This window comes from Fringilla coelebs (genome assembly GCF_963513975.1).
Source record: "Fringilla coelebs genome assembly, chromosome: 1".
Taxonomy (NCBI): domain Eukaryota; kingdom Metazoa; phylum Chordata; class Aves; order Passeriformes; family Fringillidae; genus Fringilla; species Fringilla coelebs.
The window spans coordinates 8633881-8647271 of record NC_140028.1 but is presented as its reverse complement, the minus strand read 5'-3'; the positions used below and the strand labels follow the sequence as shown (position 1 = coordinate 8647271).

Here is a 13391-nt window from a genome sequence, read left to right as displayed (position 1 = left end):
ACTTTTGTTCTGTAATGAAGGTGATGCATAGTTTAGTGATGTGTTTTCTGTGCAATTTCTGAGCATTGAAAACACATGGTTAATTTAAACAGCTGTTCTAACATAATTTTTTCATTATTAGCTTCTCAGTTGATGGAAGAGGCAGAAAGAAATTTCACTACCTTTCAGGAAATTTACCTGTGGAGAGGTAAGTTATCTCACAGAATTTCTTACAAAAACTTATGATGAACTGGAGGGTGTGGCAGATGTCAGTTCTATAATGGAAATGCCATTGTCACATTTCAAGCTATCCAAATTAAGACACAACTCAGAAGGCTATTTGGGCAGGGATGTGTAATCTGCAGTAATTCTACTGCCAGTTTCATGAAATTTGGGTAAAGTCTTGTGTCTGAGAACATAATTTACAACTTTTAGTACCTTTGAAAACAGTGTCATGAAGACACCTGCCTTTGTCCCGTCAGTGTTCAAGTACCATAATAATTTAGCATTTTATGCCTAATTACAGGGGTTATGTTTATTTACAAAATAGTTGTATTTTTTTCTTTCTGAATCTCACCATGTACATGGCAGGACTTGCACAAATGATTTGTAATAATAATTTGTGCTTTGTAAGTGCACAAAGCCTTCAGAAGGCTGATGCTGAATACAGAGTGGCTGTGGATATGGTATTTATTTTTGTCATCCAAACAATGCATTTTGGTTTAGGTGTTCCCCAGAGCTATACAGAGATGGTTTAACTCATTCTTGATTCAACATTTGGAGGAACTACCAAAGGAATTTTCCTAAGTGGTGCACTTTATATATTTGTTCAGTTTTGGGAGCTGAGGATTATTTTGTCTTGTGAAAGAAACATAAAGGGAATTACTCTGCTCTTTGATTCCTGTTTCATTCCAGACTCTGATATGGCCACCCGGATGAAAACCTCTCTGTGTGAGGCTGCTGCTTTGGAGACAAAGGATGACTTGGTGTTATCAGGTATTAGAGCAATAGCAGACAGAGCAGGCAACAGAAGAGAGCAGGGAGGTGGTGCAGAATTTAACCAGAAAATATCATATATCGCTATATATATGTTCATTATGGTATAGGTATTGTAAAGTCCAGAGGATTTCCCTGAAGCAGGATGTCTGATACAGGTTTTGAGAAAGATGTTCAACATGTAAGCCTGGCTTTATGATTCTTACCTTGGCTGGACAGGCTGCAAATTAAAGTGTTAAAGTTTTCAATGTGAAACTTGTTCTTTCAGACTTACTGAGCTGAAGAGGTACAGGAAATATCATTTGACTGAGAAAAATATTTCACATAAGCCGAGGAATGAAATCCTGGGCCTGGATACCTGGGCATCTTTACTGCTCCTGACAGTATGATTGTAAATACAGGGCATGGAGAAACCCAGGATGAAATGCAATCTCAAGTGTTTCTTCCATGCATGATGACAGTGAGGGACTTGTGAACTTCTCTTAGCTCCTTTGTTATTCCAGGGTTTGCTCTTTGTTTTATGAAGTCATGTATAGGTCCAAAATAATTTGTAGGAAGTTTCTGGAGTTCATTTGGGCCTTCAGCATCATAATCCTAAGAGAAACTGAGTAATGGAGTTTGCTGAGAGCACCTTGATTTATTTTTAATTAATTATAATTTTTGTTGAGGAATCTTGATGAATGTCTGGGCACATGATTTAATATGTGCAACATCCTAAAAGGAAGTGAATTGCTTATGGTATTTGAAAGGAAACTAAACTAAACTAATTAAAAACCCAAAAACCACCCATTTACCTAGCAGAGCTCCTTTACAGTTAGGAGACTTAAAAAGTGAGAGAAAAAAGTGCACTTACTATGGTGGTTGAAATTTCTTGCATTTACCTGCCAAGGCATGAGTGCAGCCCTCAGGGTTCTCCATTTACCTTGCTGGGGCTGATGATACCATTAAAACCTGCAGTTATGCAAGGAATGCAGTTTTTACTTCCATCCTTAAATCTTAGTCTTGGCACCAGCTGTTCAAGAGAAACTGAAGGTTGAAGTCATGACTTGAGAGGTAACAGGAATTATAGGTTGCCTTTTTTGGGAAGTCATGAATGCATCTGGGAAAATGTCTACAGAGCTGTTATCACTTGATAATCATTTGTAAAACACAGGGTAACAAATCTTTTCCAGTTGCTTTTTCTAGTTTCTGTTAGAAGATTCAAAGCTGCAGTGCATTTTCAGCATGTCAGTAGGTGCTTCAGCACTTGACAGAATCATCAGCATTTCTTTCCTTCTTGTTTTCATTTTGGGCTGATTATTTCACTGCATGTAAGAATAAGTAATATAATGTCTCACAATGTTGGAACTGGGGATGAGATCTGCTGATGATATTGTGTTAATGAAGAAATTTTTAAGAGGTCAGAGAAGAGCGTCCATTTCTTTTAATACTGGACCCTTTTTTAAGGGGATGAATTTGGGAACAAGAAAATAGCTGTGATTGATTGTTTCAGAGGGAGCTCAGGAGATGTAAATCACTGCATACATGTCTAAAGGTCACAAGCAGGTGACAGAAATGAGTTATTTAATGTGGTCTGTGGGAGCATAAATTCAGAGAAATTAGCTTAAATGCCTGCAACAGGTATTAAGCTTGTCAAGAAAGCTGAGAGGTGTAAAAGCCTTTCAAGGGAATATAAGGAAACTGCTCTACAAAATATCAATTAAGGAATTACAAACATCCTTTGAATCCTCATACTTCACTGATAGGATATTTGTTGCATGACAGAGTAGAGCAAACCCTCTCATTTCTAGGAGCAGGAATTTTCATCTAGTTTTTGGATGTTGGAAATACTCAGGCAGTGCTATTTTGTGCAGTGCAGCTCAGTGAGGAGGGACTGCCTACAGGAGAGGCACTGTGGGTGGACGATTCTGTTATTAAAAGCAGGCTTTGGTATATTCTAGCCCTAGAAAATGATTGCAGCTGTTTTACTGAGAAAGGCAGAATTTTATATATAAATAAATTTAATTCATTCCAGAGCATAGTTAATTTTTTGGGGGATTCTTTGTTTGTTTGTATCTCAGATTCCACAAAGGATCTTTTCTACCTAATGGACAACAGCCAGATACAAAGTGACCAGAACTACTCCCTCCCTTACCAGCAGTATTGGGTCTTCAGGCAGAAGTACTCAGCTGAGGAAGCTCTGCTTTGGTGTCTCACACGTAAGGTCCCATGGAGACTGTTATTCTGTAGGGGATAATAACTAACTAAAATCTTTTAACAGGTGTTATAATAATGATGAGTAGAAACTTTAGACTTGGAGATATTTTTTTTGCAGACAACTCCGACAATTTTCATGGAAATTGCCAGTGGGGCCACCTTTTTATTCCTTACAGTCTTTGCCTGCCATGGCAGAAAGGGTGCCCATAATTCACCATCAGGGTGCCCCTGTCTTGGGCAAGAGAAGTCAAAGGTACAGCTTGGGCTATGCCCTGCTGTTCTTGAAGGGTACCACTCCAAATAGGGAGGTGGAATAGTGGTAAAAGAAGGTAAAATGCAGATAATTTGGGTTAGTGATAAATTGCATTTTAATGCAGTAAACAGAGTTTCCAGCTCTACCAGGACGTCAGAACTAAGAGTACTAAACAGTGCACAAACAGCACTGTAAGAGGTCAGTAGAGCTATTCCTGTTTAAAATTAAGCATTGACACAGATGTTTACAGGAGCTATTGACTGGTAATTAAGTAATGGGTCTGACAGCTTTGGTTCTTTTCTGAAGGTATGCTCTTACCCTGGGACAAACTTCAGAACAAATTTCTATGAGCAAATGTCTTGAACAGTTGGTTCTAGGAAAGTTGTGTTTAATTTTGTGTGATGCTTGAATGCTTCAGAAATATTTTTTGTAAAAACTTACTGAGACGTAGACATTATTGTCCTTTTTATTTGTTAGAGACCACGACTGATGCAGAGTTCTCTTATGATTATACAATTTGTATGTAAGTTTACTAAAAAAGAAAGAGATATTTATGAATTAAAATATTAAAGAGGGACCAATACACTGGAGAAATGCTTGTCACAGCTGGGGAATTTATCTTCCCAATTAGCTGTGTGGGAGCTCCTTTACTGTGCTCTCCAGGTAAACCTGCTCTTCAGTGCCACTGGGGACAGAATGTGTCCCTCTTTCTCTTTCATTTTTAATTATTAAATTAATTAATTTGCAGATTAGTAGGATTATATTGAAATTCTCCCTTTTGGTTGTTTGCTGATGGATAGCTTTGCTCTGAAAACATGAAGGAGAGCAGAGAGAGAAAGGAACTATCATGTGTATAACTGTTCATGACTTTGCTTCCCAGGTTGTGCCCAAGAGGAAGAGTTCTGTCGAATTGCAGATCTGCAAAGTGCCACAGACAAATACTTTGTGTGTACCCTCTATCCAGAGGCACAGATTTGTGACAGCAGCATCAACCAAATACCAGGAAACTGTGCAACTGTGCTCCCCTGGCAGCCACAGACGCTGTACCATAAAATAGGCAAGTTTTGGGATTTGGATGTATAATGTCTGCTCTAACCCTGGGAATGCAAGCCAGTATTTTGGCTTTGGTTCTGAGATAAAAGTCTGCATGTATAAATGAGTCTTGGGATGGGATGGTGCAAGGGACAGTCAGGCTGTCTGGGATATGGTTTTTCATTTTCAGTTCAGAATGGAAAGATATCAACCATGAATTTCACTCTGTCCACCTCAGCCATTCCCAAGTCAGAGAGGCCACATGGATCTCATATTTGTATATCAGTTTTTAGCCCTTTTTATAATTTGGGTGAAATAGGAATGTCATTGGAATATCACAATCTACTATTAAATTGCTATGGTAGCTAAATAATGCAAAAATTGAAAGCAGTGAGTGTAGTTTTTATTTTGCTTTAAGTATTTTTTAGCAAATGCGGAGCTGTAGATGTGAATTTTAACTTTTGCTCTTTGGATACATGAAAAGTTCAATGTTTTTCTCATAGGGCACATGTAGGGAAGCTGGACAAACAAACCTGTTTTCACTGTTCAGGAACATGTAATTTTGCTGTGGCAAATGTAAAGGTCCACTGAACTGAGCTGTTCAATCTTGTCATTTTGGGGAGCCCAAAGGGCAGCATGGGCTGAATAATGCATGAGCATACTGGAGCCTTCCAATCTGGAGCTCTGCCCCAGTTTAAGGCCTCGTGGAAGAGGTAGCATCAATACAGGTCTCAGAAACAAAAGGCCTGGCTGGAAGTCCTTCCTTGGTGATGTAATTTGCTAAGCTTTCAGAGCCTTTGCTTGGTGAATTTTTATTCATCTTCAGGTTTAACAATCAAAATTTTCTGTGATAGCATAAAGTCATCTTTAATCAACCAGAGCTCAGCATAAAAGCACACACTGGAGCCCTACCATCTGATTACTTGGCCAGTATTTGTATACGACAAAGTTAAACAGATTATTCCAATTTTGTTTTTCTTTTTCCTTCCAGTGACTCTTAAAAGTTCTGTGAAGAGCTTCTACACACGTGTACCATTCCAGAAAGTAACAGAAGTCTCAGTGAGGAATAAGACTGACATGAGCAGAAAAGCTGTTTCAGATGGGTAGGACATGAATGTTCCGTTGTTCTCCTTGGAATTTTAACCATGTCTGGAATTCCGAGGCTGTGTTATGCAGATACAGGAAATCAGATTTATTGATCCAAGAATTGCATTGTTTGAGAATATTTAATGAAGAAAAGATAACATATGGTTTAAAGGAGATTTGTAATTGAGTTATAAATAAAAATATATATAATTATGAATTATAGACAAGAAAATTGTTACTTATAACACTACTAATTACCAGTTTGTCTGTTCAATCTCTTACCAGTAATACACCAAATCAATTTAGGGTGATATTTTTAGGGCAGATATCAAAATAATCATCTAAATTAATAGATGAAGTCTGATGAGTATACTAATCAAGCACAATTTCATCTACATATGGAAAATGTATGGATGTGTGTGTGTATACTGGTTCTTCAGCCTAATTGTGAAAGGCATCTCTACAGGTTCTCAGTGTCCAATGACAGCTTGGATAATGTTTTTCTTTTCCCAGGTTTTTTGAGTGTGAGCGTTGGTGTGATGCTGACCCCTGTTGCACAGGATTTGGCTTTTTTAATGACTCACAGCTGTCAGGTATTTCCCCCCTGTTTTTGTTTTTAAAATAACTTGTCTTTCTTCAATATTAAGATTCACCTTTTTGGGTAACCATAACCATTTCTAGAGTTCAGCCTAATGACACATTCCACATTTCAGAAATTATTAAGAAAACTTAATGAGTCCTTAATAGGCAGCAATTCCAATAGCATAAAATTCAAACTGATAAAACTCCAGTTTTTTCTCATTCCTCAACCTCTCTTCAAAAGTGTTGCTTGGTTTCTTTTAGTGATTTTTTTTGGCTTTTATGTTGTTTCAGTTTTTAAAGCCTAAATGACTTTGAAACCTAAATATTATTGAAATTAGGTGCATGCAAGCACATGATGTCTGTGGATATACTAGGACAGTTTAGCCTTTTGGCTTGCTTGGTTGTCTGACCTTCTCTGCTCCCAAATTTTAGTCTTTTACTTGAGGAAGAAAGTCTTCAGCTGGTGTTTGAAATTGGATACCACCCAGCTCAAAGTCAATGAAAAGGATTTTAATATGTTATTACAAATTCAGATTTAGGCCACTGAAATGTGTAACTTTGTTTTTGGTGGAGTTGTGTGCTAATCAGCTCTCCCTGAGGTCATTAAATGGGCTGGTTTTATAATGTATTTTGGAATTTGAAACAGTTCAGAAATACATATTTTTGATTCCTTTTTTTTTTTGTTGAGCAGATAAAGTTTTCACTTGGTCAAAAGTGAGTGGCTTAGAAAATAATCCAGTGTATTTTAGATAAGAATTAATATGCAAATAAAAATAATTGGTAGTTTTCATGCCTCCTTATGATCACATGAAATTTGAGGTCTTAACTAAATATGACTTTGAGTTTCTTTAAATACTTCTAAAATAAATAGAAAATGCTAAGGCACCCAACATGCAAAATGGACCCATTTTTAGTTTATCTGATTAGTATTTAATATCTGTGATATTTCAGACATCCAGTCTTGGCACTCATATAGTCAAGAGAACTAGTAGTGATTTTAACATGAGCTGAAATCTTCAAGGAAACTGTTTCAAACACTCTATATTTTTCAGGAACAAAATTATTTACACTGGGGCTTTGAAAGAATTTTTATTTTGATGCAATTAGGGGACATGTTCAATATACATGAAGATTTTTAACTGCATTAGCATGAAAGGGCTCCTTGCTCAGACTTGTGACCTTTGCTCAGTGAAATTCTCTGTGATTTTGATTATAATGGATTCTAATGCTGGTACTCACCTTCCCTCACAATGAATTCAGTGGGATAATTCAGCAATAGTTTTAATCACTTGGCTCATTTCAGGTATTTCCTTTCCTTTGACTTCTAAGTGAGTTGAATTTCACTTAACACTCAGTGGAGCCATGATGAGTTCTTTTTCCTCACAACACTATCTAGAAAAGGAAAATTTTCCTCCTTATTTCTATAACACGTGCATCCTTGGCAGGTGGGAAGATCATGTGCGTGACTCTGAACAGCCTTGGAATCCAGACCTGTGCTGAGGAGACAAGAAGTGCTTGGCACATTTCAAATTGCACTTCACCAGATGCTGAAGTCAAAATACACCCATTTGGCTGGTATCAAAAGCCTGGTAAGTGATGCAGGACACATGACCTTCCTAATGGATTTCTGCACTTTGAAGTTTATTATTTGGCTTCAGTGTGTAAAAATTCCAGCTTCCAGCTGTAGCACCCATTTGCAAGGACCTCAAGTAGACAAGGCAAACAAGTATGTGCAAAGGAAAGAAAGGTGCAGTATAATGTCCATTTTAACAGAAAAGGAATATCAAAGATGCATAATTTAATTTCTTATATTCTATCAGAAACTTTTGGCCAATGTCAGAATTCAAATATATTTTGCCTCACTGCACAGTCCTGATCAGGAAATCATTCTTTGTTTCTCATTCCTGGGCTTATGGTTTTACCCTCCATGTGGATGCATAACCTCGAAAGGTTTGGATTTGCTACAGAATTTAAAATTCCCTTCTGCTTGTTTTGGTAAAGAAAGGACCAAGACCAAATTCCAAAGTGGACCTGTGTTTTTCAAGCAGCAAGAATCCATCAAGTGTTTAAACAGAAGAGCAGTTATGAGATGTTGTGTTGTTTCCTGGGGAGGAATCAAAACCACTCCTAGTCAAGATGGATTTTATTTTATGTGGAGAAACAAAAGCTTCATTGCTTTGTCAAAAACTTTAAATGGGTTTCCCGTTTGTCACACCTCTTTTTGGGCAGGTCTAGTTCTACTTTGTTAAGCTCTGATTTCATATGACTGAAAGAATAGGGAAAACAATGGCTCACCTGAGTTTGTCTCCCTTTATGGGAGGACAGCCTGTTTCTTGGTCCCACAGACACAACTCCTGAGCAGAAAGCCCCCATGGGGGCAGGTCTGGTGATGTTGACAGAATCAGAGAAAATTTTTGAATAAGGAATACTTTTTTTCTGCTTTTATACTGGATAATACCCCTAGATCTTGCTGAGTAGAGAAGGGCTGATAGCAGAGAGGGGGACACAGAGCATGGGTGTAAATTGTCCAGAAAACATGATAGAAAGATAATCCAGTTAAAGCTGTGTAGAGATAGATCAGATATTGTGAGAATACATTGTATTTTACAGTGTTGATAAATAAAACCTTTCACACTCTAAGTGTCTGAAATGTGAACTCAATGTTGAGCTTTTCAAGCCTTGTGCTGTCCCTATGCCCACAGAACCATCCATGTCCTCTTGTGGGACAGTCCTTGTTAAAGGGTAGAGACAGCACAGAAACATTTTGGAAGCTGGGAAGGGATGGGCTGAGGGTCTGGCACTGAGAGGAAGGGAACAGCACCCTGATAAAGCAATGGCAGCATCCTGGTGGCAGGGGGAGTTGAGATGCAGACAGGGGTAAGAGTGAAGGAAAGAAAATTGGAACAAAGAGGGACAGCACAGGTGTAGATACGCTTCTGTTTCTTGGAATTGTTTTCCCCTTGTTGGCAAAGGACCAACAGAAAATAAAAGCTGTTTCTCACATGCCAGACAGAGGGATGATGAAGAGGAGCCCTGGTGTATGCAGAGAGAGACAGTGGCATTTCCTTATGCAGTGAGGGAGCTACAGATGTGTTTCCACCATAACGCACAGCAGGGCACAGATGTTTATGCAAATGGTGATATTTACAGAAAAAAATTTGTATCGGTTCTGCTGGTGTGTTGAGGGCCTGAGAACCAGGAAAAGGAACAAAAATGTTCTGAGGCTAAAAAGGAAAATGAGTAAAATCTGAAGGAGTGATTTACTGTAGGCAGTGGGATATTAGCATGATGCAGGGTCTGTGGCTGTATTCCACAGTTTGGTTTGAGGAAGGTGCTTCTGTCTGTGTTTCATAACAGGCTAAGTTGATGTGTGATGTTTGCTGCACAGCCCTGTTCGTGAGCTATTTGATTTTGTACAGTGAGAGCTCCAGCTCAGTCAAAAAGGAATACAGAGCAGCATTTCAAAGACTTTTGGATAGGCCCAATCCTTCACTGCTGTGAATGGGTTAACCTCTGAGTTTTCAGAAACATCTGTTGGTTACATGCGTGGGAAATACATACTGGAAGAAGTTAACAGAAAATCTGATCTGTCTTCATTTTCTGTAGGGATGGTCATTTATTGTCTTAGTGGAGAATTTATAAGTGGTTTGACTAGCCAAAGTGTTCTACAAAATATGAATGCACAGGGAAAGCTTCATTTTTATTATTTGTGATTACAAAATATTTATGGGAAGTATTAGCAAATGAGAAGTTTTTTGTATGGAAATGAATATGAAGCTGTGTGTATGATGAATTCTTATTTTAACTTCAATTTAGAAAGTGTTGTGCTAGAAACTGCCTCATTTCTAATTCATATTTCTGAGAAATTCCAGTTTGCTGGAAGTAGAGATAATCTGGTGTCTCTCCTGGTACACAAACTCGAATACAGAGAGGGACATAAAAAAACCAGAGAAATACTGAAATGAGTTTTTTATAACTGCATCTCAAAAAGCATTTGTAGAAATGTTTATAAATACAGAAATTTAGGAAATCCGGTTTCATGTACAAGCTCAAAAGGATTAGATAGCAAAGCAGCCTTTCATCCTTACTCTTGGTGTTTTTGGGGAGATGCATCATCCAGGTCTGAGAAGTAATGCTGGAAATATTGAGTATCAATTGCATTTTAAATCTTTAAGTATTATTGTTTTCAATTGTGTTGTTGTTTTTCTGCTTTTAGCTGACTTGAAGAGCACCATTCCCAACCTGTGTCCACCTGTTAATTTACCTTTCAGGCCAGAAAGTGGTAAGTATATTTATGTATTGAACAAAAACAAAATCAAGCACCTTCCCCCCACTTCCCCCACCAAAAAAAACCCAACCAGTAAAAATCCCTCCATCCTCTATTTTGCTCATATTGCTGAAAGATTGCACTATAATGAAAGCATTCCACATGAGGTCACTCATTTAGGTGTTTACTCATTTTCATTAATTATGTATCATTTAATACAACAAGACCTGTCAGGTCGACAGTGCTGACCTAATTTCTCACTCGCTGCCACATGAGACAAAATATTTGGCTGGACTGATGAAAAAAATTTATTTAGGAGTGTGGGTGTTGCTTCACTTTTCAGATACAATGAATCTTATGGCACTTGCATGTCTTATTTTAAAAGTGGGTGGATCTTCTTAGTAAATGAAACTTAGCTGCTCTCTTTCAGGGCTTTGTGTCTACTGACCCCTAAAAATATATGCAAATTGTCAGCAGCTACAGGCTTCCCTGAAGTGTCCTTTCCAGAAACACACTGCATAGCTGCAAAATGCTGTGTGTAACAGAAAGGGAGTGGACTGCTTATTAGAAAACTCAATTTAACACTCCAGTTATACTGAAATTGAGAAGTCACTTCCATCTTTGCCTTTGATTTTCTGGTTGATCTGAACAAATATTTAGTCTGATTGAGCCTTTCTTTAAACCTTATGCAACTGAGCATGCAGGAGACTTGATATTTGCAAAGACTTTTCAATACTCAGTTTAGAATTTGTTATGATCTGTCTTATCATGATATCCATAACCACCAGTCATGATCAAGTTTGGTGTATTTTTTAGTAGAATTTGTGCTTTTTAAATAATCATTTTAATGCAATAGAAGGATAACTCCTATCTTTGTAGGTAAGCAGTAATAATTTTTGTGTGAAACATTTGAGGAGGTGGTGGGGTAGTAGGGTAGGCCTGGTGTGTAAGTTGGGCAGCTCAACTCCTTTGCCAACTGGTTTTCCCAAGGGATGTGGAAAACAGCTTCACTAAGGCTTTCTTCCTCCCAGAGTGAAGCTTGGTAGTAATTTTGTCATTTTCCTTTTATGTTCTTCTTGCTTGCTTAAATCTAGGAAAACAGTGCCCTAAGCAGCACTTAAGAAAATCAGGAAATTAGGTCTTTCTGCTGTTTGCTTTTGACTCTAAGGCTGCCCAGAACAGCAGCCCCAGCAAGTGAGGTGCTCATCCTTTGTAACAGCCCTGATCTATCACACCCATTTCCAGGCCATCTTTCCAAATGCAGAGCAACTCAGGATATCACTGGTTTGCAGAGATCTGGTTAAGCAGCCCAAGCCAGCAGAGCTTCCCACAAGGATGCAGGATTCTGGCTCAGAGTGTTTGTCCTGGGGACTGATGGTGGTTAGGAGAAGTCACTCAATTACAGAGCACAACAAGGCTGGAAGTCAAATTAGCACTGATTTCCTGGACACTTTGGGGCTCTGACACCGCTGGAGCAACACATTCAAAATTCTCCTGGACACCTTCTGTCCTTATGTTCTGCCTCATTTTGATAGTAAAAGTACCAGACTGCTTATTTTGGTCAGATTATTAACTGGGCTGTGTTGTTGGAGGTTTTAGAAAATATTCAAAACATTTTTTCCAAACACTTTATGATTGTATGTTATATTAATATGTGCCATAGAAAACGAATTGTTTTAGAGCTGGGCATCATACAAAAGCTAGCATTTGCTGAATTTTGTACATTGTGGTAATGTTTATATGTGGGGATAAAAAATTATTGTGGCTGCTCTGTGGTAGCCAGATGGTGAATGTGAGAAAATGTCAGTGATTAAAGGGCACTGCCATGAGTAGATATGTGTGTGTGTGTGAATTTAAGTGTATCTATACTTATAAAAATAGAAATTTTCCATTGAAAGATCAGAAAAATATTTAAATTTGCATGCTTTGCCAGAAGGCTCTGTGAAATTGTGAATTAATGTTATGTCCAATCTAGAGCCTGAGTTAACTGGAGCTCTATTAGGGCTTACATTTCATTGAAAGTTAATGCACTGACTGACTCATTTCTGAGTCAGCCAGTTTGCAGTGCTCAGGACAGAGTGCCCAGCACTTTGCTTCCTCCCATTTGCAGTCAGGATATTGCTCCATTCAAAATCTGTGATGTTTGCACCCCCAATGTGCTGTGAAGAAACCCAGATGAGCAGACTTATTTTCAGAATGGTGGGAAGTAGATACTTTGCCTGTTTTACTCATTGTTCTTCTCAACAGAGAGGGTGGAGGCATTGTAGGACCATAAAACAACAGGAAGATGTCAACAGGTTTTTACAAGCGCGTGGATAGCAAAAGGCAGGGTAGGGAAAGTGGGGGGCTGCTGAATGGGGCAGGAGACCTGATGAGAAAGGAGATGGAAAAGGAATAGGTGCCTTTTCACCTCAGTCTTTCCTGGCAAGTCCAGCCTTCAGGACATTCAGACGAGGGGGAAGAATGCAGCAAGGAAGTTTTAGCCTTAGAGAAGGAGGATCAGGTCAGGCACCAAGCTGGACATACAAATCCAGGATTGCAGAGGGAGCTGGTTAATGTCATTCTGAGGCCACTCTCAAATACCTTTGAAGGTGATGGGGGAGATATTTATTTTCCTTCTGTTCACTGGTCTGGGCTTTTGAAGAAGTTCCTCAGCAGTAATCAACATAAAATGTCTAGACCTTTGAATCTTCAATGACAAAAATAATTTTCAGAGCAACTTCTTTTCATGTCTTGTCCTGGAGCAGCCTGCAGCCCCTAGGAAGCTGCAAGAAAAGACTCTATGTAAGGCCAAGAAAAGACCCTATGTAAGGCCAGTCCTGGGAGAGACACAGCAAAAGGAGAGGGTCAGGGTTCTTCCTGTTCTTTGTCTCGCACCAGAATGTTCATCCAGCAGCCCATTGCAGCCCTGTGATTTCTCTCAAAAGCCTGAGGCTCCAGTGGGCTTTTCCCAAATCATTGCCCCTACAAACACCACTGCTGTGTGTTTCTAACATTCAC

At 38.7% G+C, this 13391-nt stretch overlaps 1 protein-coding gene across 1 annotated transcript in view; it reads left to right on the top strand.

The window, feature by feature from the left end:
• Positions 1–13391, top strand: part of TG (thyroglobulin) — a gene marked incomplete at both ends in the record, with an annotated part of 146768 nt that overhangs the window by 49424 nt on the left and 83953 nt on the right. Inside the window, 8 exons of the mRNA XM_084219567.1 lie at positions 122–187; positions 895–975; positions 3036–3173; positions 4305–4481; positions 5448–5559; positions 6056–6135; positions 7570–7713; positions 10341–10406. Of these exons, the coding sequence (XP_084075693.1) occupies positions 122–187; positions 895–975; positions 3036–3173; positions 4305–4481; positions 5448–5559; positions 6056–6135; positions 7570–7713; positions 10341–10406 (864 nt within the window). The remainder of the gene's footprint in view (positions 1–121; positions 188–894; positions 976–3035; positions 3174–4304; positions 4482–5447; positions 5560–6055; positions 6136–7569; positions 7714–10340; positions 10407–13391) is intronic.